Source organism: Telmatherina bonti (assembly GCF_933228915.1).
Source record: "Telmatherina bonti genome assembly, chromosome: 1".
Lineage (NCBI taxonomy): Eukaryota > Metazoa > Chordata > Actinopteri > Atheriniformes > Telmatherinidae > Telmatherina > Telmatherina bonti.
In genome coordinates, this window is record NC_136619.1 from 35,172,148 (window position 1) to 35,193,788 (window position 21,641).

At 37.5% G+C, this 21,641-nt stretch overlaps 2 protein-coding genes across 2 annotated transcripts in view; both read left to right on the forward strand.

The window, feature by feature from the left end:
- neo1a (neogenin 1a) overlaps positions 1 to 4,804 on the forward strand; it is a gene marked incomplete at its 5' end in the record, with an annotated part of 184,754 nt that extends 179,950 nt beyond the window's left edge. Inside the window, 4 exons of the mRNA XM_079253663.1 lie at positions 111 to 281; positions 2,213 to 2,500; positions 2,711 to 2,847; positions 3,459 to 4,804. Of these exons, the coding sequence (XP_079109789.1) occupies positions 111 to 281; positions 2,213 to 2,500; positions 2,711 to 2,847; positions 3,459 to 3,611 (749 nt within the window). The 3' untranslated portion in view covers positions 3,612 to 4,804. The remainder of the gene's footprint in view (positions 1 to 110; positions 282 to 2,212; positions 2,501 to 2,710; positions 2,848 to 3,458) is intronic.
- Positions 4,805 to 8,950: 4,146 nt separating this feature from the next.
- LOC306757153 (sorting nexin-1-like) lies at positions 8,951 to 20,286 on the forward strand (the record flags this gene model as incomplete). Its single annotated transcript, XM_079242117.1, has 15 exons — positions 8,951 to 9,070; positions 9,965 to 10,088; positions 12,378 to 12,505; positions 12,679 to 12,745; positions 12,936 to 12,979; positions 13,073 to 13,214; positions 13,307 to 13,385; positions 13,554 to 13,629; positions 14,577 to 14,690; positions 15,119 to 15,212; positions 15,362 to 15,567; positions 16,265 to 16,408; positions 17,580 to 17,660; positions 18,954 to 19,025; positions 19,181 to 20,286. 15 exons carry the CDS (start codon positions 8,951 to 8,953, stop codon positions 19,229 to 19,231), a joined length of 1,542 nt encoding a protein of 513 aa, XP_079098243.1. The 3' UTR covers positions 19,232 to 20,286.
- Between the last annotated feature and the right edge of the window lie 1,355 nt (positions 20,287 to 21,641).

Here is a 21,641-nt window from a genome sequence, read left to right on the forward strand (position 1 = left end):
CGGTAAAAAAAAACAAACAAAAAAACATCCACGTCGTTCGTTTTTGCCAGCATTTTAAGCATCTCATCCTGTCGGTGTGTTTGTGTTTCCATGTCCATCTCCATTCACAGCCGTGATTAGTGCTCATCCCATCCATTCCCTTGATAACCATCACCGCCATTATCACATGGGCAGCCTGGCATCCCCGACACGCAGCTACCTCTACCATCAGGGCAGTGGGCTGCCTCGCCCGCACGCCTGCGCCACCCCCGTCTCCCATCTAGACAGGGTGGACTCTACAGGTGAGATACTGCCACCTGCTGGACTGCAGGAGAAACACCGAGGAGGGATGAGCAGGCCTGGCTGGTCATATTCATTCATTGATTTGTCATTTGCTTTTTCATCCGCATCTGACTGCCGCCATCTTGTTGCCATTCATATTGTAGTCCTCCATAGTGTCCCAGTGATTTCTTCTCTGGTCTCTGTGACTTCAGAGTCTTTTCCCATGCTCTTTTACGCTCCAATCAGCTTTCTTCACACCACTTCTCCAGGAATGTGCTCCCACATGGTAATGATTTAAAGTTTTGTCGAGCAACAGACCAGAACAGTTTAGAGCTTAAATGTGGATTCTTCAGCTGATCAAAAAAAGTGTTGTTTAAATTGTCCCTAAACAACTTTAGTAGATAGATTGTTCCTTATTGCTGCAGGTTGTTAAGATTTGTTTCATTTTCAGAGTTTAAAAGAACAAAAACAACCAGGTTAAAAATACTTTTCATAGCTTCAGGCGTTTAGGAATCTATTAAAGCCTTAAAAATTGATAATTGGCTCATTTTTCTGGGGCAGAATGTGACCATATATGGCCAAAAAATGAAGCATGGACGTTTGAAATGGGGTGACCAGATTTAGCTGGAAGGGCTCTCTTTTTGAGAGCTAAAAAAAAAAGCGCCGGCTGGAATTTCCAGATCATCTGGGATTTTACTCTAAACTGGGAAAATTCTGGACATTGTAACATATCAAATATGTTAACATCAGATTTCTGTTGCATTTCACTCCTGATGCTCGCTTATCATTATACGCTCTCACAGCCGGTGTCATGTGTCACGAACAACAGGAGAGGGAGGGAGAAGAGCCGAGTGCCTCGTGGTGTTTGTGCAGAAACTGCAGAGAAAGAGCAGATGTAGCACTCTCTGAAAGTGAACACCGATGACTGCCCTCAGTTAACAGTTAATTCAGTCAACAACAGCACCACTTTTCTACTCAGGTCTCCTCTTTTCAGCAAACTCAACTCTGGTCCCCTTAGTATAAATGCAGAAAAGAAAAGTAACCACTGATAAGAGGCAATGAATGGTAATGTCATGACTGAAAATTGAATTTAAAAGAATTTCGTGAGGAAGGGCTTTTTTTTTTTTTTTTTTTTTAAATATTCTGGTCAGTATTTTAATTTATTATAGCTAGTCTTTGACTTTATCTGCACCAAAAACCGCATTTTGCCTCCCTAAGTGTCAGACAGAAGACGGATTATTTTAAGGATAGTGTTTTGTTAGTAATTATACTTATTAAATGCTGAAATATCCTGTGATTTTAATCAAATTACATGTTGCACATGGGAAGGTTATTGTTTCAGAGAAGTAAAAAGGGAGTTTTTCAGATTTGTTGGACTTTAAATTTTTACCTGGAATCCACTGAATAAATGTATTGAAATGATGTAAAAACATCCAAGGTTACTCTTCATCGCTGTGGCTGAAATGAAGATTTTACAAAACCTTTCCCACTTTTGCCCAGAAATCTGGATGTTATGGCCATGAATACAAGGTCGTTGCTTACTAAGTTGGTCTTTTTAAACATAACCATCATTTCTGAATTTAGGGCTCAAAAAAGAGATTTTAAAAAGAGATACTGTCGTCATTTTAATTCCAGTATGTTGTTCATATGGATAAAAAATCAGTTTGTGTGTATAAAGGAGCTGCTAGTCTGAGGATTATGCTACTGATAAGTCATCTGGTTTGTAGACTATGGAATACCAGAGTCCAAGCTGAAGCATTTAGATTGCTCATTTTATCCAGAAAATATACACTCCCAGTCAAATGTTTGGACACACTTTCCATTAAATCCAATGGTAAAGCGTGTCCACACTTTTGACTGGTAGTGCATGTCTATATAACACTGCAGTATTTCTAACGACTGCATGAAGCTGGCCCAGTTTATCTCCTTACTCCACCTGCCTCCTTTCCAGAGTCTGTGAGGAACACCCCCAGCTCGGAGCCCCTCCCTCCAGCCACCACCTCCTCCCAGGCTTCCTGCCCCTCTGAGATTCTGGCTGACCCCGAGGGCAGCTACCACGGCTCCACCACAACAGAGGAGGAGGTCAGCTACTCCAGCAACCTGCCCCCACACCGTTCAGCCCATCCGCACGCCCACGCTCACCCACTGAAGAGCTTCGCCGTACCCGCAATCCCACCCTCCAGCCATCCATCATACGAGTCGCCTGCCTTGCCCAGCACGCCGCTGCTCGCTCAGACTGGTGAGCAAAAGATCACAACATCAGATTTCCATCATAGTCTCAAACTAGTTCGAAGCAATTTTTCATCCTCATGTTTAAAATTCACATTAATTTCTTTGCAATTTAAATCATTGAACTGTAAAAGGGAGAAGAGGATAATAAACTATTTACCATAAAGTTAAGTGTTGCCTTCACTGACTGGAATTTTTGTGGCTTTTTTTCCTCACCTAGTGCCTCCCACTCATCCTCACATCGTAAAAACAGCTTCCATTGGAACTCTAGGAAGGACACGAACACCAATGATAGTCACTGTGCCCAATGCCCCCGACGTGCCGGAGACCAGCAAGATGCTGGAGGATGTAGACAGCGTGAGTATGGCGTCCCTCGCTGGCAGATAATGAGGAGTCTTGTTAGGATCTGCTGGTTGGAAATATATCATATTCGTTCAGTGTTGACTTTAAATTGGACCAGTCGCACATCACACATACCAGATCCATGTCAGGTTTTCTTTGGGCTCTAGATTATACTGGGACTTCCAACTGGATTTATTTAGTAACCACATTTTCTGTTTGCTCTTTCTCCCTTTTTTTATTCTGTCAAATTTCAATCTCACCATTTTTTTCATTTCATGGCATTGCTGGCTGCCTTTTGATCCTTTATTAATCTGACTTTTAACAACTGATCTTAACAAACCCCGTAACTGGAATGATTTCATTTTAACCGTCTGGTCTTTTTTTAATTGCCTCCACATCCCGTCTTTGATTGGCTGTTGGTTGTCGATGTTTTGCTTTCGTCTGCTGCCTGTTTGCATTTGTTTGCTTTTTCTTTTCGCATTTCTGATGCTTCAGTCTCACTGACCCATTCTCCATGTCGCATCACCCCACCCATACGACTCCCCTCGTCCTCTGTGAGCGATTCCTGACTGAAACTCTGCTCCTCTCCTTTCCTCTCTTCTCCTCTTTTCCTTCCCTCCTTCCAGGTGCTTGCCTCCCTCCCCCCATGTCCCTCCCCCGCCCCTCGCAGTAACCCTGTTCCTCTCCCTCAGAGCTATGAGCCCGATGAGCTGACCGAGGAGATGGCCCATCTCGAGGGCCTGATGAAGGACCTGAACGCCATCACCACAGCGCCATGAGCACGCACTCGCCACAGCGCGTGCACACAGACACACTTCCTCTGTCATCCACACATGCACACACACAGACGGCCACACAACTCTCACGACAAACAAAACAAAACACAGCCAAACGTAAACCTTCTGGAGCCAGAGGCCACTGGACACTAAAATGGCCTCTTGTGCCCATGGAAACTCTTACGACCCCCCACCCCCACCCCCCCTGGACAGAGAGAGAGAAACAAAAAGATAAAGAGAACCTCCAGACTGAAACTTAGGAACTTTTACGGCTCACCTTGCTCAGTCTCAGAAAGGAGATCGCCATCAGAGGGATGAAAAATGAGACGCTTCATCTTTATATGAAGAATCATTCTCAGAGACAAAGAACTTTTAACACGTCGGTCGCTTTCAACCAGAAGATTGTGAATTTTATTTCCTCAGCAAAAATCTGTACGGTAGGCATCAGCGTCGGAACGCTCACTCAAGATGGTTGATTCAATGTCTAGTCAAAAGGAGGGTGTCCAAAAATATGCCTGTTTTGATGTTGGTGCTCATGCAGCACAGTCTACACACAGTGTTTGTTTGATTAGTGTTTTTCTTTGTGCATTTTGTATATCTATTGGGCCGTTTCAGTGAAGTGAGCAATGGATATCAGCCCCTCTTTTTACAGCTTCATTTTTTTCCCCTTATCTCCCCCCCCCCCCATTGTGTCATATATTGTGCCATGACTTTTTATTATTTTCTATGTTATTGTATTATTTTTTTACACACATATCCTTAAGAGCATGTACATATATTTCTTTATTTCCTTCAAGCTGCCTCATTCTTTTGATATTTCCCATAGTTTCATTTTTATTATTTGGGATGAAAGTGGGATTCCAGATGAGTTCCGAATCTCAGTTTTCATATCTGTAACAACAGGGGAGAGAAGCCCGATGCGTTTCTACAGTACATTCTTCTCTGGCATTTTCTTGCCCACTTTGTACATTTAAATAGTTTTCAGTCTTTCCGTTCGTCGTGGGAGCTCCGTTTTTAAAAGCCTTACCAACGTGTTTGTATGTTGGAGCGTGGAGAAGACTCAGCGTCGCGCTGTCGCTCGCTTCAGTGGCAGCTTCCGCATCGTTTTGCGGGAAATGACAGTACCTCCTCACAGGTCAGGGAGTACCTCGGACTCAGGACGCTGACCCCACCCCTTCCTAAAAGAAACAAATCAATCAGCTACACCTGACAAGTTATCTTTTATACGAGATGTTCGATTGTATGCGTGTGTTTCCAAAAAAAAAAAGAACCAATATTTGGTTTCAGACATCTGTTCTGCTGAACCACGTGGGCATTTTCCTGCAACGGGGATGTGTTTTGCTGTTTGCTATTCTTCATCAGACGCCACACTGTGGTTCTTTTACAAATCTTATAAGATGCAAAGATGTTGGCCTTTTGAAGGGGGGACTCCCAGATTTTTTTACATAGTAGGTTTTGTATGAAGAAAAAAAAAAAACCACGAAGCTTGTTCTGTACACAAATCTGCTGTAAAAAGGAAAAAAAAAAAAAGTTCATCTAAAAAAACTAGTTTTTCATTACCCTCTTACCCAAAGAAATTTGTCATTTGCAATCATAGTAATTTGCTCTACTTTTGTGAATACCATGTTTCTCATAAATGTACATCGTCATGAATGTCAGTATAACTGTAAGAGATTTTAACTATGGAGACAAACAAGGAACAAGTTTCGGGGGTGAACATGAGTACAAAACAAAGGTGGGAGAAAAAGGACCGGACTCCATTTGGGAAATGATCTATTGAGTTGTAAACAGTTGAACCTGTATTGCACTTTTTCACAGTTTTTGGAAAGTACATTTCTTACATATCTTGTGTTTTAAATATCAAGAGCTGTTTGTGTAACGTAGTGTCCTAGGTAAGCAGCAGGCAGCTGGTTTTATTTTTTATGGGTTTTTTTTCTTTGTTTTTTTTTTTGTTTTTTTTTTGTTTTTTTTTGCTTCAGAGATGATATGAATAGAGCGGCTGAGTTGTTTGACTCAGCAGCTCATGATGAGGAATTCTGTTGTTCTGCTTGTTCATGTACAGAGCTTTCTTTGCTTTCTGTAGAAGAAGAAGAATCTGTGGCTTTTTAAAAAATCTTCAAAAAATGTTCAGAAAAAAATGTTTTTTCTTTTTTTTTTTTATTGGTGCTCCTATACATTGTGTATACAAACTCTTATGAATACTAACACAGTAAATGTTTCTGCTCGTCTTCTTTTCATCAGATGCAACCAACAGGAAATAATATGGTTTTTATCAGTCATCATACCGTGTTCCAAATTATGATGCATATGCTGTTGTTGTTCATTTCTCAGTAAGTAGTAAGTAATCGGTGCAAAAGACAGTGAATGCAATTTCTTCAATCGTCTCGAATTACATTAGCTTATATAATAATCAACACTTTTGAACAAAACTATCAATGGTGAAAGTTGCTTTTTTTTCTAGTTACTCTAAATACAGTGTTCCCAGTCATTATGCAAAACATTAAATGGGCTGTAAAAGAACTGAAAATGCACAACTGTAATATATTTGTATTATACAGAGGATCATTTTTCTAAAAACAAAACAAAAAAAAGAGAATTTAAGTTTCATGTTACTTTAGAAACCCTACTTTGATATCACCATAACAACTCATCTCCACAGATGGTTTCTGGCTAAAAGTACATTTTAATTGCCAGAGAAGTCATGAGTTTATCTTTCTTTACATCCATAGCAGCCAAAGAGTCAGTGCTTTTTACAGCATGGAATGGTGCGTTGTCTTGCATGAAAATGAAGGTACAGTTCCACCTTTTATACCATGGTAGGAAATGGTCTGCCTGTATTTTACAAAGGAAATTTTGCCACACCCATTCCTCCTAAAGGAAGCTACAATCTCACTCCTCAATATTCAACTCAAAAGTTGGGGGGGTCGCTTCCAGGCTTCCCCTGACTGCGTGCCAAAGTGTCCTTGTGACACTGAACCCCAAGTTGCCCCCCGATGTGCCTATCTGGGTATATATGTACGTCGCTTTGGATAAAAGTGTCTGCTAAATGACTGTAGAATAGAATAGAACAGAATTCAAGCTCAAAACATCACTCCATCATAACCTCACTGATGCCACAGCCTTGTTGGGACATGGTGACTGGCCATCCATCAGTCATTCTGAACTCTGTCCATCTGGACTATCCAGTGCACCACAGCATTCATCAGGGAATAAAATTGTTTAAATAAAAATCTTCATGCATTTCTGAACTCACTGCACATGTTTCTCCAAGTGGGAATTAATGGCAAGGCATCCTGCATGCTTCTCAGGAGTTCGTGGACAAAAACAGCTTCACAATGTCTGCTTGGTGCTCATCAGTGGCTTTTTAACAGCGGCTCTCAGAGTATATGATGATGCATTTATCGGGCAGACTTTTCTTGGTATGCCTTTATCTGGATTTATTTGTTGGCTCACTGAATCACACCCAAATATGGGCATGTTTGCGTGAAATGTTCGATGGTTTTTATTTTGTTTTAAAAGCATTGCAGTATTTCACACATTCATTTGCAGAAAGACAGTCTGCACAGTTAGGCTGCAATACTGGAGAAGTGGAAAAAGTCCAGAGAGGCTGAAGTGACTGAGCAGTTCATTCATTTAATTTTTTAAGGCTAAAAAAGAGGCCAATTATCAGGCTGGATGTGTGAAGCCTTTTTTTTTTTACCTTTTAGATTATCAATGAAATGGCATAAATAATTATGTAAAACAGTCAAGGCTGCTTTTTAAAGCCTGCTGTAAATAATTCAGTTTCCAATTATTAAAGTTAACTTTCATTTAGAGCAGAGGTGTCCAGCTCCGGTCCTCGAGGGTCAGAATCCTGCAGGTTTTCTATGTATCCCTGCTCAGACACACCTGATTCAAATTAATTAGTAGTAGAGCTTAATCAGTTGTGCACGTCATTGGCTGTTTGATCCATTTAGTGGAAGCTAGATGTATTGGAACAGGAATACATGGGAAACCTGCAGGACAGCGGCCCTCAAGGACCGACTTTGGACACCCCTGATTTAGAACTTCTTGCCCTTAAGGTTTTAAACTAAAAGTCTCTCTGGTTCACAGATGCTAGTGTTCACTTGCCATCAGGTTGTCAACAATTCCATGACCTGAGTATTAAACTGAAAAATGTATGTATAAACCATAACATAAGCTATAAACTATCCAATCTTACAATGCAGAATTGGATTGGAAAGTCATACCTTTAAGCTGGCTTTCACTCGCTACACTATGAAAATTAATTTTAGGGGTTTTATCTAAAAGTCTAACTTTTTTTTTTTCTTTTCATTCGGATATCGGGATCACAGATTAATCTTTTTGACATTCATTTTTATTAAATGTAAATTTCAATCCATGTACACCGTCCCATTCACCAAGTCAAGGTCAGCGTAGAAGAAGAAATGGTAAGTTTGCTGAATAAATTGGATATAAGGAGACTTTTGTTTACTTTCCCCTCATTCGACATCCATTTCTTGTCAGTCTAAACAAAGGTAAGGTCAGTTTATGGATGATGAATTCTAGTAGACTTCCATTAAATAGAAGAGGCATTTTGTTATTCATTGCCAGATTATCTATTCTGTGCTGTAAATCTGTGCTTCTCTGGCTAGTTATGTAAACATTTGGTCTTGGAAGACAAATTGTATTTAGAATTCACTTGATTTGCTCAGAGCATCAACATAAAAATGCATGAATAGGCCAAAATAAGTGCTTTTAAGTTGTTGGATTTGAATTATCCTGAAATGATTGGTTTTTTTTCCACCATGAAAACAGCATTAGGTAAAAAAGATTCAGTAAACACTGAAAAATATAAATGCCAGAAACATAGTCATAGTTCATACTCACATACTCACTTTTTTCTCACTATATAATTGGTTTATTGTCGTTTACAATATGCCTTAACAAAAAAAATCTAAAGGGTTAAGTGAAAAGTGGTAATGAAAGACTGAACTTGAGAAACCTCTAACACACACCTGCTGGCTGCCTGATCTGGGCAGCGAGAGAAAGAGACTGTTATAGGCATTCATTAAGAAGTCTTACAAATCTTAATGTAAATGTATATAATGCAGAGAGGAGACCATATGGAATAATATCATTCTATATTAACTATAAATTAAACCGCTATGCGGATACACAGAAGGGTTTTTTCCCAGACAAATATTTTTCAAAGTTTGTGAAAACAGATAACACAATTAAACGTGACTAATACAAAACACGCGGCTGTAATACCATTAGGTTGACCAGTAGGGGCCGCTGCAGCCATTCCCAGACAACGTCACTTCCGGGCAGGGACGTCAGTTTCTCTCACAACACGGAATATGGCGGCCAGCTCGGATCGAAACCCCCCTCCTTTTCCTGCCACTGAGGATTCAGAACCCTGTTTAGCTGACATGGAAAATGGGGACAGCGACGAAGGAGAGGATATTTTCGTTAATAACGTAAGTTTCCAGCTCTGTCGCAGCTAATTTTCCTCATTAGCTGTGAATTTTTGTGGGCGAGTCAGAGCCTGGAAGTCCGTCTCTTTATCTGATCTGACCTGCAGTCATGACATCCGAAATAGCTCAAAACCTCTGATTAACAATCAAGAAAAACATGATTTGTTTTAATATGAACCGTATAGCTTTTTAACCTTCTGTAACACTAATTTTAATTATACATTTGTAGCAGTTTTGAGCAGTTACTTGTAAGTTTTCGCGTTGTTTTGAGCTTGGTGTTTCATCGTGGTGATTAACTTCATTTAGAGGCCCTCTTGCTTTGCTGTCTAATTAAACACATTCTTCTAATATTTGTCACTTAAAAATGTTTGTATTTCTTTATTAATCTGTCTCACGTTACTCAACCAGTTCTAGGGCTGTGACGATATGCTTTTGTCCCGATTTGATTTGATTTTTTGGGTGCCGATTCGATTTAAATTGCGATTCTCACTGTTCTTCGATATTCCTGATATTTGTAGATTAAAAACAAAAAAATATATATTTAAATCTTTTTTTTCCTCATCATTTTATTTTATTTTAATCAGGAAAAAACAGCACAGTAGCCAGACCATCATTGTGCTGCTATAATGCCCAAGAAGACAAGTAAAAAGATAAATAAAATCAATAAAAATTACAAAAAAATTATAATGGATTATTTTTCTTTATTTGGAAAAAAAAAATCAATTTTTAACAACAACAAAAAAAAAAAAATCGATTTTAAAATTGTGCAGCAAAAAAAATCCCGATTTCCCCACCCTTAACCAGTTCCTTGTTTGTTCCCAGTCATCATGGTCCGTTTTTTTTGTAAGCCCCACTTGTCTTTGGTGTGTGTGGCTCTCATTAAACTTGTGTGTGCAGAGTGTACCGGCTTCTGTTAGCCGAGGAGTTTCTCAGCCAGAGCGGGTCAGTGAAGAGGTGACTAGTGCTTCATCTGCCAAGTCCAACGGGGTTCAATCTGATGATGACAATGATCTCTTTGCAGGTTGGTACACTCCTGTGAGTTCTTTGGCATTAACCTTGATTGCATACAATTTTGCAGCCCTTGACAGGGTGCTTTAAAGATGGTTTATGTTAAGCTTAGATCATGCTAGAGTAACCTAATGCAAGTAGTTAAGTGGAACAGACCTTTCTATTCCAAGTACTTGCATAACTGAGAAAAACAAACTGGTCTCCCAAGTCTTAAAGTGAATTAAATGCTGCCTCGAACAACAACACATGACATGTTATTTCATATCAATATTTGATTAGCAAAAGCAAAATCAAATTGCTGAAACACTGAGTGAAAAACTAAGTACTTTCTTTCTGTAGCCATAGGAAATAAAGGGGGTAAGTTGGAGCCATGTGCTGTCAATTAAATATACTTTATTTACTGATTATCTGAAAGGGTGAGCATGTCTGTAAAAGCAGGTTTTAAAGAGGCAAATCCTGTTGCCTATTAATCTTAAACTGTTAGGAAAGCAGTGCATAAATTAAACTAAACTGTCGTCTCATGCATGCTCAGGATGAGGGATTAGATCAAAGGCAAAATTTCTATGCAATCTGTTGGTTTTCCTTAACTGGGCTGTTTATTATTGATTGGCTTGAATCAATGTGTCTGTGAAGTGCCCTGAGATGACACTGAACTGAAGCAATGCTATTCATATAAAGCTGAATTGAATGAATGCCTGAAAACTTCAATAACTGGATACAATGTTTAACAAAAAGGAATGGGCCAGGTTCCCCAATAACAATGTGTGAGACTGATAATATCGTACAGGACGTTCTACAAGCTTTTGAAACATGAAGGTGTATAGACTTTCACACATTGCCCCAACATTATGGCTTTGTTAAATAAATCATGACCCTGCAATATGTCACATGGTGGTGCTCATCTGAGACATTTATTTATGATCTATTAAAGACCAGATTATAGTTTCAGAAACAACACAGAAACCAAAGGAAAGTGTAATTGTGGGACACGTACAATTTTATGAAATGAACCAATGCAAAGAAGAATCTGTAGGATGTAAACCGATAAAGTCTAATTTGTACTGAACAAAAATAAAGCTGCAATAGTTTCTATATAGAAGTTGTGGCTTAGCTTTAGTTTATCTATGAAGCTGTGTTGTTTACATCATAGACATCATATATACGTAGACGCCTCATTGTACGCTGGAGATTAAACCAGTGTCGCCGCCATATTGGATGGGTCTCCGCTTTTGAGTCTTTCTGCAGAGTCAACGTAGTTTCCCCACATAATGGTTTTCTGTGGAACAACACGAATATATTACACAAAAACAAACACTTTTCTACATAACTGGTTGATAAATGATATTAACACAGTGAATAATCTACTAAATGCAAATGATAAATTTTAATCCTATGAGATGTTTATGGAAAAATATGATATTGATGCTTCACAAAAAGAGTTTTACAAGGTAGCATAATTACCTCCACCAAGGAGGTTATGTTTTTACCGGCTTTGTTTGTTTGTCTGTTTTGTGTTTAAGATTATGGAAAAAGGTTATGGATGGATTTTCATGAAATTTCCAGGACTTGTTGGAAATGTGAAAAGGAAGAACTGATTTAATTTAGGTGGTGATCCAGATCACCATTTGGATCCAGGAACACTCTGCATGTTTTTCTGGGTAACTTTTGAATTGCAAAGGTTTGATACAATACTTTATTTTCAGACTTTGTAAAACTGCTTCTCTATATTGATAAATGTAAATAAAAGAAAGAGGCCGCTGTAGTCAAGCGAAAGCCAGCAACTATTCCCGTATTTTGTTCAGCATACGGTTGCAATAACCTGCTAAATATTTTAAGCAGATTGTGTGGAATTACATTTCACAAGGCTGAATCATAATTTATTAGACCAGATAAAATTAGACAAATCCAAATGCATCAATAAACAATCAAACATGTTAGTATCAAATTCCTTTACATTTATTTATATTGTAGCTACCTTATGTCTTAATTAAATAGCATATAAAAATATTTTAGCATAAAAACATGTTTTTTTTTTTTCATATTTTACAATGATCTGTATCATAACAATATCTCTGTCCTTTGTAACAAACCAAACTGTGAGAAAAATCACAAAAAAATTTGTGAAATTATTGTTGTGATTGGGCTTACACAGTACAAATAAATACATTGGAGGCGCATGGGAGACCCATCCAAGATGGCGGCGCGATGAGACATCAGCTCATGTATAAATGTATATGTATATATGATGCCGATGGTTTACATCTTTATCATCTTCTTCTTCTTTTACTTTTTTCTTCTCCAGAGGCACAGGCAGACACAGACAAGTCTGGCAGTTCTGCTCAGAAAGACCTTTCCACTTCCTCTGGCTCTCAGCCCGCCTCCTTGTTCTCTCAGAGCCCGGCAGCCCTGCAGCCCACCTCCCTGGAGCAGGTATAGTCCACGTCTGAGCCAAACATTCCAGGAACCTGGAAATATTCATGGAATATAAACTTTTAATTGGCCGCACTGTATTTGCCAAGTGATGTGTCTTTGGCAGCCAGAAGTTCAAGCTGTTTGATCACCTTCACATTTCTGATGGTATCCGTGTGTTTTGTTTGTTATAGTTGGAGGAAGAAGAGGCCAAGGATAGTTTTGACGTGGATGTTGCTGTTACCAACCCTGAGAAAGTTGGTCAGTTCAGTGAAACTTTCACACAGATATCTGCAGTCATCCAGATGTTTTCATTTGGAAATAGTGTAAAACACTGTAGCTTAATGCTATCATTCAATGAAGAAACTAATCATATTTCAGTACTAATTTCAGATGGAAATCTCATTCATTCTTGACTGTAACATTTCCCCAATATTTCTGCCCATTTCAGGTGATGGCATGAATGCATATGTGGCCTACAAAGTGTCAACCAGGGTCTGTATTTAAGCCTATGTTGATTCCTAAAGGTTTATTTTAACACAACTCTGTTTCTGAATAGTTCTTATATCTTCCTGGGTTTTCCTCTAGACATCCTTGCCTATGTTCAAGTGTAGGACGTTCTCTGTTAGGAGGCGTTTCAGCGATTTCCTGGGTCTTTATGAAAAGCTGTCAGTCAAACAGTCACTGCATGGCTGTATCCTTCCACCCCCGCCTGAGAAAAGTGTTGTAGGTGGGTAGCTATGTCTCTTTATGTCTGTTTTTTATGATTGGCTTTTTTATTTATCTTTGTGTTTTCTTTATGACTTATGTTTTAACCAATAGGAATGACCAAGGTGAAGGTGGGAATGGACGACCCATCATCAGTGGAGTTTGTCGAAAGAAGAAGAGCAGCTCTAGACAGGTGGATTAATGCATGTTTATATTTTTTAATATCTATAATTAACAACTTGATCACTACTATTCACATTTAGGCCATCTTTAAGATAGCGATATTTTATGTTCTGTCCTGGAGTCAGTGTTACATAGTTATTTGTTAGTCATACCATAATAATACCACTGATTTCTGTAGATATCTTCAGAGAGTGGTGTCTCACCCTCTTTTACTGCAAGATCCTGATGTCCGTGAGTTCCTGGAGAGAGAAGATGTGAGTATTTTATGTTTAGAAGAGATTGTCTGGTTGTAATATGCTGTGTATTAAAGCATAATAGTCTTGTTATCGAGTATTAAAAGGAGGAATGTTTGACCTTTTTTTTCCCACAAGCTGACACAAATTCCTAAAAATCCAGAGCAAATGTTTGTGACATTCTTTTGGTTAAAATACCACAGAGTAAAAACCACTGTGTGCTTTTCAGCCCTGCATTATACTTCTGTTTAAAGGGGCCCATTTAACATTAATAGTACTTAAACTCTGAAGTGTATTGTTTTTATGGCATAACACTGTATGTTGTAAATAACCTGAGCACTCACACCAGCACACACTGGAGTGTTTAAATGGCCGTTTCACTCTAAGATACTTAAAATTTCCTTCATTTCCAGTCTGGCCACTGCTGTAATGTCATCATGAGTCATGTGCTGAACTGGCCCAAGTTGTTAAAACCCACCACAGAGCTTAACAGCCAGCTGGGAAGCGAGGCTAAATGAAGTCATATTTCTTCCATCATGGACAGTATTAGTTGCATAAACCTTTGGGGTCAAAGTGAATAATATATGAGAAATCAGATATTCCAACTTCTTACTTGAAAAAATAAAATAAAACGAATTATAAATGTGTGTCCCATTAATGTTAAACAGAAAGAACTCATAAAGCCTAATCAGCAAAGTACAGAACAAGTAAAATATTGTCTTGCCACATGGATGTGAAAGGAATTTGGTCTGACTTGAACTTGAAGTCGTTGGAGATGAAAGTAAGGATTTCTGGACATAAAGACACCCTGCAGGGGTATTTTCTGACATAAGGTGTCCAAAAGTGCCAGAGTGTGTTTAGGTTTAGGAGTCAGAAAGGATGCAGAATTTAGCTGTATTTTAGTGAAGGATCTATTTGTTACTAGGCCAATTTAAGAGCTAACTTTTGTGCTATGTGTTTATTTTTAGCTGCCCAGAGCCGTGAACACCCAGGCACTGAGTGGAGCTGGTTTCCTCAAAATGATCAACAAGGCTTCGGATGCTGTCAACAAGATGACGATCAAGATGAATGAGTCTGACACTGTAAGAGGATTCTGGAGGAACGGTTTCATTGTGGTCCAGCTGTTTACTGTTACACATCTGTTCTGCTTCTGGGAAATTTGCAGTAATTTTTGTTACATATCCACTGTTGGATGAATCTTTTCTGATCAGAATAGATAACATGAACAATTTAATTAATGAATGTATCAAACTGTAGCATTCGGGGGAATAAAGACAAAAATTTGGATTACATTTAGATTATATTAGCCTGATAACTAATGTCAGAATGTATCAAACTGTATAGTTTCAGTGCAGCAATATTAATAGATTGATTATTGGACATAACTATAATTAATCTGATAGTAATATAATAAAATCAAGTAAAACAAGTTCACTTTTATTATTATTATTATTATTATTATTATTATTATTATTGGTTTTGATACTTAGCTCTCTTTTCATTGTCTCAGTGGTTTGAAGACAAGTTCCAGGAGGTAGAGAATGAGGAGCAGCATCTGAGGAAGCTTCATGCTGTGGTCGACTCCCTTGTCAATCACAGGAAGGGTGAGTTACATCTCCCTTTCCTGACTTTTGTTTGCAGAGCTTTTCCAATAAAAATGTTTCCTCTCAGGAAAAAAGTTTAGTCCGGTCGCTTCGTATTTTAGGATGAAACCAGTAGCCTGAAGATTTTCTGTTTCCTCACCCAACAACAGAGTTGTGTGGGAACACGGCCATATTTGCCAAAAGTATGGCCATGCTGGGAAACTCTGAGGACAACACCGCCCTGTCGCGGGCCCTGTCCCAGTTGGCAGAAGTGGAGGACAAGATGGAGCAGCTGCATCAGGAGCAGGCAGCCAGTGACTTTTTCATCTTTGCAGAGCTGCTTGGCGACTACATCCGCCTGCTGGGTGCTGTGCGGGTAAGCAGATGGTGGTACAAGTAGTTAAAGTAAAAACAAAAAATAAACGTTTGAATAGTTTCTAATTTCCTGATTACATCAGGACAGAAGCAAAAACAAATCCTCTTGCCTTAATTGCAAATAAATCAACCCTTAGACCCAATGGTAACCTTTGTGCGAAAAAAAAAAAAAAAAATTCCATGTTGCTGCATGGATATTTTGCATAAGAATTGCTGCTGTAAAATCATCAATCCATCAGTAAATTTCTCTGGTTGTCCCATTGAGACATGTCTCATTTGCAAGAGAAACATGTCTTTGAAAGTGTAGCAACTAGTGGTTTGCAGGATCATTTGTATAGACATATCTATTTACTAATGCCACAGGCCTGATGCTTGGAATTGCTGCATCAGTCGGCCACAAGATCAGACAAATCATTAGTTTGTCCATCTGACTGGCCAAGTTATTTTTGAAAGAAATAAACTATTTTTAAACTTTTCACTTGAAGGTATGGTAGCACAGTAAATCAGCAAACCTGTGATTGAATTAGACATTGTAAGACTTGCTACCGCATACATAGTTAAAGACGAGCAGATCTAATGCTAAAAAAGTGCTCATTTGAATGTGACCAAACAGTTTTACTGTATTCTGTTCTCCATTTGGTTATTGTAGTGTTCAGGTGATGATACTCTGTTAACCAATTTGAAATGGATGTCCACAGGGGTGTTTTGACCAACGCATGCGAGCATGGCAACGATGGCAGGAGGCTCAAAGCACACTCCAGAAGAAGAGAGAGGCTGAAGCCAAGCTGTTGTGGGCCAACAAACCCGACAAACTGCAGCAGGCTAAAGAAGAGATCACTGAGGTAACAGACATGAATGACCACAGGATGACTGCAACTTAAAGAACATAATTACACCAGCAGAGACAGAAGAGTGTACTTTTTATTTTAGATCAAAATTAAAATAAGAGACTGATGACCACCACAAAAAAAAAAAAAAAAAAAAAAACTTCATTTGACCTTATTAGTTATAAAGAATCCTCATACAAGGTGCTAAATGGCTACCTGACAGTTGCTTTAAAAGCAAGTGAATACCCACAGACCCTCATGTTTGACTCATTTTATAGAGGAAAAGCGATGATTACTGTCTAATAACGAAAGGAAAAGGATATTTATTTGTAGCTATTTTGCATGTTTATGACAATGGTTGTGTGTAGGTGAATGTTTATCTGCTGAAACTCAACTCAACCATTTTGATAACAAGAAGGCTTGAAAATGCACCATTGTTTGAAGTGTTTTATTACCAGACAACCCTACACTGCATTTCACCCCCTACTGTCTTGTATTTTCTTCAGTCTTTCTGTTGTCATGCTAAGAAAATTATATTCTTTTAATACTGATTATACACAGTTAAGAAGCTGATTCTTTATAACGACTGCCCAGTTTTTCTCTACATCGCTTTCAGATCCAAATACCAAAGGTTTCAACAGCCAAATCAGTCAAGACTGAGCTGTGTCCATGTTTTATATACATTAATTTACTCTGATTAAGTCATCTCATTCAGACACAGAACCTTTTGTACTTTACTACAGGATAAATACTTTATTAATCCTGTAGACTGAGAAATTTGATGCGCATTGATGGTTGCCTTTTTTTGAAGGTTTATAAATACATACACACGTGTGTGCGTATATATATATATATATATATATATATATATATATATATATATATATATATATATATATATATATATTTTTTTTTTTTTTTTTTTTTTTTTTAAAAAGGACATTTTGATCTTTGCCACTATTACAATTTTTTCAGTTTTTTACAGATGCATTAATTTAGATACATTTATGTAGATTTTTACTATTAGCCTCACTGCAGGTGACTGCACATCTTTAGAAGTTGCATCTGACATATATGTGTTTGTTTAAGAGAAAACTAAAGAGTAAAGTTTTTATATTAAAAAGACAAGTTGGAGAATGTTGAGCCTTAATATATCTTTGTGTCTTCCCCTGCTGCTTGTTCTCAGTGGGAGGCACGGGTCACTCAGTATGAGAGAGACTTTGACCGGATTGGGATGACTGTACGTAAAGAGGTTCTCAGATTTGAGGTATGTACCTTGCACAATCTCAAATTAACAGCATACTTATTATATTTTGCACCATTTTCTGTCCTTTCAGCATTAAAATAAACTTTATTGTGGAATCAAGGCCATTGGAACAAATGTGACAAAACATCTTTAAATAGTCTTGTGGGCAATGGCATATTTTCAGTGTATGGGATTGTTCTTATGGAGGAAGGTAGTTCTGATGAAGGCCACAAGCTGAAACAGTTTGGTCTCACAATGAAGGTCTTTATGCCACAGTTATTGCAGCTTTTGAAATCTTCAGGATGATAATCTAATAGAGGAAAACAGCACACGGAACTCAGCTACTTTATGTAATTCAGCCCAGCAGCACATTCATGTGAAGGAATAAAAGGCTGATAACAGATTTTCGCTGAAATATGTTTGTCCTGTCCATGATAAATGTGATGATTCTGGTTCAAATCAAATCAAAGTTTATTTGTAGAGCACCTTTCATTCAAGAAGCAGCTCAAAGTGCTTTACATATATTTAAACGACAAGTAAAACAAATAGACACATCATCATTCATACACATATACTGGCACACCCCCAATCCCATGTTGCCTGATAAAGTTTCTATAGTAATCTTCTGTCTCTTTAACCAACAATAATAATAAAAGTAAAGGAATCAACATAAAAGAGATGACATCTGACTTGGCAGACTGAGGAAACGATATCCTGGGGTTCCCCTCACACCGGGGGCCAGCCCACCCATAACCATAGGGTGCATCATCACTGGAGCGGCCACGACTCAGCGTTGGCCCTGATCTGTACTACAGCCAAATGGCTGCAATACAAGGGCCAACCTGCCAGAGGCCATCCCCATGGCAACAACCCGGCAAATTGAGTAGGCAAGGCCCCCAGCATGGTGGATCCCCATGAGGAAAACACTGGAGTAACAGAATTTAAGATCAAACAAGACTAAGACCTACAAGGAACCAGCTAAGAACACAAACTAAATAACTGCATAATAAAAGTGAGCGAAAGAATAAAATATTGAAGAAATAAAGTGATAAAATCAGATAGAAATAAAACAGGTAAAATAGAACAACAATAATAAATAAATAATCCTTACATAGACTAAAAACCGGAAAAGATCATCTTAAAAAAACAAAAAAAAAACAAAAAACTGGTTCAGTGATTGCTGGTGCATCGTAAGTTTTGTATTCAAGAAAAATCCCCTTCGTCATACACCATGGAGGAATGTGGTGTTTCCAAAAAGTCTGGCATTCATGTCGCTAAAGAGCTCAAAACATGCCAACACTTCTGTCTTTGCAGAAAGAAAAGGCTAAGGACTTCAAGAGCCAGATAATCAAATATTTGGAGGCGATGCTGCAGTCTCAACAACGGGTAATCCTTGAACTATATCAGATAAACTACCTTTTTTTTTTTTTTTTTGGTCAAATTACAATTGTTACTGTTTGTCATGTTGTTATTATTAGCTTTTATTACAGTCTGAACACGGTTTAACAGCATTTGTTCATCTTTCTCTGATTTTATTCCAGCTTATTAAGTTTTGGGAAGCATTCCTACCTGAGGCAAAGGCAATAGCGTAATTCAGGAAGCGGGAGATTGTCTTTTTTATAAAGAACCCAACTGCCTTTTTGAACACGTTACCTCTTTACCAGGAGCCGAGAGGACGATTTTGAAACACACAAGCAACTTCCATCCGTTTTTCTTTTTGTCTTTTTAATTACAGTATATTCTCTTATCTTGTACATAACTTTGATATAATAAGCTACCATATTTACATAACATGTCTTTAACATAATTCCTTGTTTATGTTCTCGATTTAAAGATGTTATGAAGCAAAGTTCCAGCTGAGATTAACCTGTGAAACTCACTGTCTTGTCAGTGGACTATGTGTTTTCTTTCTTTATTAAACCAGTAAATTCTAGTGTTAATATTGAGGTACTGCCATATTTAACATTGTCTATAGTTTACATCAGAAGTCATTCCACTCTAACAGATGTTTGTGGCTGCATGCCAGGTAATGTTTTGATGCACTAAAGTAAGATGGAAACAGATGAAAACGGCTTTTTTGTTTGTTTGTTTTACTGAAACAGTTATAGATGACTGATGTAATCTCTTACAAACATTATCCCATTGTTACAGAGTATTGCACAATAAGTTTTGGATGGTATAAATCTTTTTGAAAGATTTAATAGGGTTACAGGTTTCTCAAGAGTTGTAACAAAATTATGAAACATTTGTAAGGTTACAGTAAGTGCAAGCTGAAAATGCAATCTTTGTTGGTATTTGCTATGATTGTATATTTACTAGAACCACGTTTATGTATTCGTCCGATCGTTTCAGTTGTTACTGTTTTTTTTGTCAGATATGAGGCCCAAAGTGAGCTCATTTGAAACTACTGAGAGATCATGTACAGCCCGTGTAAAGTAAAGGGTGACATACACGTGAGCAGTATTTGAATGGAATTATAAAATCTGTTAGATATTTTTTCTAAATGTGCTTTTTTTTCTTTTGATAAATTAGTCCAATATTGAAATGTCAAATCAGAAATGCAAGTAACATAGCCCCTTGTTTTCTAAAGAAAGTGTAGTTATTCTGTCAAGTCATATTTACGTAAGAATGTGCTTTATTTTTGTAACCACTTTGCATTAGCTGATTCATTTTCCTGTAAATGTTCTACAGGTTGATGCACAAAATAAATCATGATTGAATACATTTTGAGCACGGTTTCTGAGTTTCTTTTCAGAGCATTTCTTTTAATTTGTTTTTTTTTGTTTTTTTTGTTTTTTTTATACATTTGTGCGTAGTATTGATAGGACTGTTATATGAAACAACTAATCTTGAAAAAACACCTGGTTGTGGATTTTGTGTTTTTAAATATTCTTAAAGCCAATCATTAGTTTTAAGATGTGCTTTTGGTGGAATTTCAACTTAAATTTGGTGCTTTCCTCATGCTGTAGATATTTATGATCCTTTCCTAAGTCATTACATCCACATAAAACAGTTCTTTTGAAAAGTCCTTGCATTTGGGGTGCTGGCTAATGCAAGCAGCACAAACGCTTTATTAATCTTAGTTTTAACTTATTTCACAAAAAAATATACAAATAGTTGACGACGTCTCAAATACATAATTTGAGGGTTCATATTTACTATATACTTTTAAATCAAGACAAAAAACATTTCTTTTCACATGTGCCTATGCATGAAATCTGCACATCAACTTTTAATTAACTTTGATTTTAATTTTCATACAATTTATCATTATGTTTTTGCTAATTGTGTTGTCTTTTATGATTTAAAAAAACAATCTGTAATGCTTTTAATGTTTCATGTAAAGCACTTGAAGTTGTCTTGTTCATGAAGGGTGCTATACAAATAAACTTGCCTTTATTCAAAAACACTACAGGCATTGTGACTTGTTGAACTATTTTCTTGCATAAAAATCTCTCCAGTCTACCAACTTCCAAATAGATTTTATCTCCATTATCAATCAATCAAATCAATCAATCAAAACTTTATTTGTAGAGCAATTTCACATACCTCAAAGTAACCAAATTGCTGTAAAATAAAATAAATCAACATTAAAAGCACTAAAGTAAAGACAACAAAAATAGTTAAAAAAGACAAAATAAGACAGAAAAGATCCTATCAGACAACAAATAAGCATATTCTACTATTTATTAACTATTCTAAAAGCTATGTCAAGATTAACCTTATTATTGCTGTATAATACAGACCTTTATATAATACAGACCTTTAATTTTTTTTTACAGACTCTTGGCTGCAGGTTGATATTTGTTTTTGAAATTTCAGAGTAACTAATCCTAACATAACACTTTGAGGGTTAATTGCATCTTCATCAATGTATTTTGGGAGGATTTATTCCATTGGCTTTCGAAATTTCTGCCTGTTCCTGACCTTCAGAAAAAGAATGTTTTATATGGTTTTATTATGTGAAACAATGCTCACAATATATCGGTCAACTCCATTGTA